The following is a 5,523-nucleotide window of genomic DNA, read 5'->3' as shown; positions in this document are numbered from 1 at the left end:
CATCTCTTTGGTTTTTTTTTTTGTTCTCACAACTGGCAAAATACGGAAGATTCACATTTTTCAGAGTATTTTGACATGAACGTGTCAAGCACGGAAGCTGGTCGCCATTTTGGATTGTGTATACTCAAATTGAAGTAAATTAAATCTAACATGCCTGACTAAATCCAATTTGCAACCCAATGTTGTCAAAGGTTGAAGTGAGCATGAGTCGAGACGTGCACATAAATGTTGGTGATCGGCAGCAGTTTTCAGACATCAACTGACTGTTATGCGTTTTCTCTGTGATGAGCGCCTCTGGGGAGTAAAGTAAACCGTTGTAGGAGAAGCTAATGACTATAATCTGCATTCAAAAATTCATGTGAATGGAGGAAAACAAAAGATACGCTTAATAATCACATTAAAAGTGTTGCTTTTTTAGTTTAAAATGGCTTACCTGAACCAGAATCCTGCGCCCATTGTAGCTAATGGTACAATCCTGGTGGGGTTGATAAAGTAAATCCTCGTGCAACTGAAATTTTTTTATCCTATCGTTCTTCTTGATTGTCTTCTAAATGGAAGACAAATGAAGAATAACTTCTGCCAGAAGTACAAAGATTTACAACGGCAACCATTTGTTCTTCAATTTGCATTTAAAAAGTTAATCGCTTAATAGAGATGTAACCCCCCTCCTAAAAAAATAGATTAACCTCTCCTTTATGTAAATTCACATATCGCATAGGGATGTAACCCCCCCTCCCAAAAAAAAAAATAGATTAACCTCTCCTTTCTGTAAATTCCCATATCGCGGGGGATCGCGGAACGAATCACCCGCGAAAAGTGAGGGAACGTTGTATTTCAATATGGTTGCGCCGGGTTGCCATGTGGGGGCTCGAACCTGGCAAGCCGGAGTGGGCACTTAAACGGCCCCACCCCCCCCGCCGCCGCCGCCACTTAGCCCCCCCTCCCTCTTACGGGTGCTGCAGTAAGTTGGACGCGCATGCGCACTTTCACTCCTCTTTTCCTTGGAAGGTAAGTGTGGCATGGCGCGTGTTTGTGCCTCGAGGGGGAAAAAAGAAGGGAAATAACGGTCCCCGGCGCAGGTGATGGCGAACGGGGAGTGAGCAAACGGAGCTTGGCTCCGGCCGGGCGGCTTCAGCTGTCGCTTTCCTCAGCATTTCGAGCGAGCTTGCCCGGCTGTCGTCGCACAAGCGGCCAGGCTCTAATGAAAGCAGAGCGGCAACGAGGCCTTCGTTGGCTCGCTGCAGCGCGGCCGCTGCAAGTCGCTTGTCATTCTGTCTGCTAACGGTCACGCTTTGGGGCCGCTTTCCTCGCTCGCATCGGAGGTCGCCGATGGAAAGCGGCCCGCTCGGCTCGGATTTGGAACGGGTTCCGCGCGCAGCACTTTGGAGGGGCGGGGGGGCGCCGTTGTGGTTTTTAATGACGGCTTAATTGAATGGGCTGCTAAGGCGGCTAGCCGCTCTTAGCATGGCGTCGCTAACTCAGATAACGGTACTCGAGCGCCCCGCGTGTGTGGTTTTTGCCCCTTTTCGAGATTAAATCTCGACTCACAGATCGTTTCCACGTTCCGTTATTGACACTCGACAACTCTGCCGGAACCGACCGAAGACATTTTGGAGGCATGTCAGGATAAAATGTGAATTGTGAAACGTGTAGACAGTGGGACGACGGATCCGAGGATCATTCGGAAAAACCCAGGCCAGCTAACACAAGTTAGCATTTGCAAACTTAATATGTTGGCATCCAGCTCAAACTTCTAACTTTGTCACGTGTGTCTATTTTTGTGGTGAGCGGTGAATCTAATATTGTACTTTATCCGCCCCGATCATTCAAGTCAATAGTTTAAAATCAAGCTGAATGAGCAAGCAGCCTCGTGTTGACGCGAGCGCGTCGTCAGTGCGTCCACGTTTCACTGTCACCAAAAGTCATTTTTGATTGGTACTTTAGTTCTTGTGTTCGGCGCTTTACTCAAAGCTATCCGTGAATGCCGGCGTCATGTTGTTGTCGTTTTAGTCGCTTGTAGCTCTTTTCCCACAAACTCTGGCAAATGGTTGAGCTTGTGTGACACGTTAGAAGTTGTGGAAAGCAAACATTAAACGGTGACAATATCCACAGGTAATTTGTTCTTAAGAGTTTGGTCATAATCAATGGCTCTTATTTCTTAAATGCTTGTAAGCAGTAATTTTTTCGTTCTAATGATAGTCATATTTAGTTTGTAAATATCTTTAGAAGCTCAATTAAAGTTATCATTAAAAGCACACACACATTCGCTTACAACAATTAAGACATGAATTAAACAATATATAACTGTTTTTACCATATTTATTTAACTTAACATCAGATTTGTTTTGCCAGGGTGCGGTGTCATTGTGTTAGGATGCATTAATGTTTAAAAAAAATGACATTTTGCCCAATTTCGAAAAGCGCGAATATCAGCCAGATCCTTGTAAACATTGCCATGACAATATGATTTGTCTGGTGGGGTGAAAGCATCTTCTCTATTTAATTGTTAAAAAAAAAAAAAAAAATATATATATATATATATATATATAAGTGTATGCAGAAAAGTGGTGAAGATTGCACGACTGTCTGTGTCCTATGTGTTGTGTTGTGTTATTTTTGTTATTTTGACTTCAAAATGGCGCCGCGAGAGTGGCTGCCTTTCCAGCAGCTCCTATATTTTGTTTTCTACTTCTTCCGTTCATAACTTTGCTGCTGTGAATTGGGAATTTCTCCATTGCGAGACTAATAAAGGTTTTCTCATCTTTTCTCATATATATATATATGTATATATATCCGCACACATATGCTGTATCGTTTTTGTGACACGGCTAATGTGCCAATTTTGCATTCCAGCAGCCCAGAAGCATTGCATCATGTCAGATCCCGAGCTTGACTTCGGGACCGTCGAGTCCGGCGCCTCGGCCACGTATCCTATGCAGTGCTCTGCCCTGCGTAAGAACGGCTTTGTGGTGCTCAAAGGGCGTCCCTGCAAGATCGTGGAGATGTCCACCTCAAAGACTGGCAAGCACGGCCACGCTAAGGTGATGCCCCAGAAAATGTGCCCATTTCTTCCTGCCTGATGATGTTGACCGTGACGGCAACGCCTCCTTTTGTTTCATTTTTTTGCATTGACCAAAAGATTGCAGATCTCGTTTATTGAATATCAATTCTGTTGTTCCGCAGGTTAACTTGACTGGCATCGACATCTTCACCCAGAAGAAGTATGAAGATATGTGCCCCTCCACCCACAACATGGATGTCCCCTCCATCAAGAGGCTAGACTATCAGGTATGCCCGCCCAAGTCACACCGTTCACTCACCCAAGTGTGGAACGCTGAGCCATACTCTTTCGAACGCGGGTGTGAAACTCATGGTGTTCTCATGATACCCGGTTTAGTCTTTTCATCGCAATTTTTTTCTCGAAATACAACTCCTCGCCTCAATGGATAGTCCCTTACACAAAGGTGCTGACTTTGGTTTACATGAAACTCCTCGCCTCACTTTGACATAGTTCTTTGACTTTTTTTTGTTGTTGTTGTAATGAGACCTCGTCATTGACGGCACCTGAACGCCAAGGTGGTGGCAAAGCGATCTAGTCTAAATCAAAACACCAACTCGCTTCAACAAAGTCTGTAACACAAAGATACCGGCAACATTTTTGTCTCTGTGAGATTCCTCAGTTTACTTGGATGTAGTTCTTTGGCAGCAAAGCACCCTTTTGTCTCATTGGAACTTCTCAGTTGACTTCAGTAGTGCCTTTGCCCCAAAATGGTAGCACATCACTCCATTTGTCTACATGAAACTCTTGAACTCACGTCAACATAGTCCCTCAACAGCCAAGATCGCGGCAAACCCCTATATTTGTCTGAAACTCCTCAAATCACAGTTCCTTTGCTTCAACATGCTATAATGTGAGCTGAAAACTAATTTGACTGCCCTGACTTTGGTATTTCTTGTAATACTCTCAAGTTGTCAGTTGTCATTTATGGCAATAACCCCCGAAACCACGCGTTCACTTCTCAGTTGCTCAACATCACCGACAACTTCATGTGCTTGATGGCCGACAACGGCGACATCCGGGAGGACCTGCGCGTTCCCGACAACGAGGTCGGCAAGGAAATCGAGACAAAGTTTGAGGCGGGCGACGAATTTCTGGTGAGGCCGACGTGTGTCACACATCAGTGACCCGACATGGCGCCCCACGCGCCCATCACATGACCACTCGCTCGTCTCGCTGGCTTCGCAGGTCACCGTGATGTCCGCCATGGGGGAGGAGTGCGCTGTGGCTACCAAGGTCCTGGCCAACAAATAAGGAGATGGACCTTGCAGCCCCGGCAACAAGCACCACCCACAACCAGTTTCTTGCATTCTCATTGGTTCTGTCACCAAAGCGTTGGCCTTCACTGACAACCTCAATCATCCTTTTGTCATTTCTTGATTTCCTCGCATCTCGCTTTCTCCCATCGCTGTCGGGAATATTTGGGCGCAGCTCGCTGCCTGATCGCTCACATTTTTGGGGGTAACGCGTTGACTTTGTAGAAAATGACTTCAAAAGACAAAAATCATTATCAGCTGCTCCTTGCATCTGCTTATTTTCGCCTTCGCAGTGTTGCTCACATTCCTGAATGTTGAAATAACAACAATGGGATTCAGCTTTTGCATCCTTTTTTTTTTTCCCCCCCCTTAGGACTATTCTTTAGATAGAAATCTTTTAGAACGAGGCGAGGGGCCTCCCTAGATATTAGATCTGCTTGGGGGCGCCCCTCCAGCGTCAAGCTTCTCCATTGACAGGATGTTGGCGGCGGCGAGCACTTCTGGCTGCTTAAGCTCCACCCCAGCACCACCAATTCCAAAACCAGGAAGTCCCCCACCATGTCCCACCATACCACTTAGACACGCGAGTGATTTTCTTCCCTCAGAATGCCGTGAGGACCGCGTGCAGGGCCCCCCCAGCCATCCTCCCAATACTAAACGAATGCTTTTTTTATTTGTCTTATCCAAGAGGCGCAATTTGAATGCAGTGTGAGCTTCAGACATGTGGGAGGCGCTTTGCAGTGAGCTTTCTGTTTGAGGAACTCAAATTCGGGTTGGGGAGGGTGGCGGCCGCAAACTTTTTGTTCACTCGAGGCCTTTGTCACCTGACCGGAGATGGCTGAAATAAAACATTGAAACAAATGGATAAACTCCAAAAATGTCTCCTTTTGTGCATCATTTGGCTGAAATGGCTGGTAAGTGTGCTTGGAGTAGATGAAACTCACTCCTGCTGTAAGCCATACGTTTTGGTCCAAATGAACCATATTTCAACACACTAGTAAGAGTACCTGTATCAAGGATATTGAATAAATGCTAAAATGACTTTCTATCACCTGTCTGGCTATTTTATATCCACCATACTAGTGTTATGGGTCCATTAGTAGTGAAGGGGAAAAACGTCCTACCCACTCTTAGTAATTCAAGTTAAATTGTTTCAAAACAACTTTGAAATTATGTAAAAAGGAAACCAAACTTATTCACTCTAAAACG

The 5,523-nt window shown here is 45.5% G+C and overlaps 1 protein-coding gene across 1 annotated transcript; it reads left to right on the top strand.

Moving 5' to 3' along the window:
* The first annotated feature begins 983 nt into the window (after positions 1-983).
* Positions 984-5,192, top strand: LOC147187076 (eukaryotic translation initiation factor 5A-1-like). Its single transcript, XM_086102238.1, has 5 exons — positions 984-1,008; positions 2,854-3,041; positions 3,184-3,288; positions 4,024-4,155; positions 4,247-5,192. Exons 2-5 carry the CDS (start codon positions 2,874-2,876, stop codon positions 4,310-4,312), a joined length of 471 nt encoding a protein of 156 aa, XP_085958364.1. The 5' UTR covers positions 984-1,008; positions 2,854-2,873; the 3' UTR covers positions 4,313-5,192.
* The last annotated feature ends 331 nt before the right edge of the window (positions 5,193-5,523 follow it).

Source organism: Hippocampus guttulatus, chromosome 21, assembly GCF_054856545.1.
Source record: "Hippocampus guttulatus isolate MCC_2025c chromosome 21, RoL_Hgut_1.0, whole genome shotgun sequence".
NCBI lineage: Eukaryota > Metazoa > Chordata > Actinopteri > Syngnathiformes > Syngnathidae > Hippocampus > Hippocampus guttulatus.
This window is presented reverse-complemented; position numbering and strand designations above follow the sequence as displayed.

Excerpts from the sequence above, each read along its gene's own strand:
- LOC147187076 (XM_086102238.1), top strand. The coding sequence starts at position 2,874 with ATGTCAGATCCCGAGCTTGACTTCGGGACCGTCGAGTCCGGCGCCTCG. Across the intron at positions 3,289-4,023 it reads TCAAGAGGCTAGACTATCAG|TTGCTCAACATCACCGACAA; the intron begins GTATGCCCGCCC and ends TTCACTTCTCAG. Across the intron at positions 4,156-4,246 it reads AGGCGGGCGACGAATTTCTG|GTCACCGTGATGTCCGCCAT; the intron begins GTGAGGCCGACG and ends CTGGCTTCGCAG.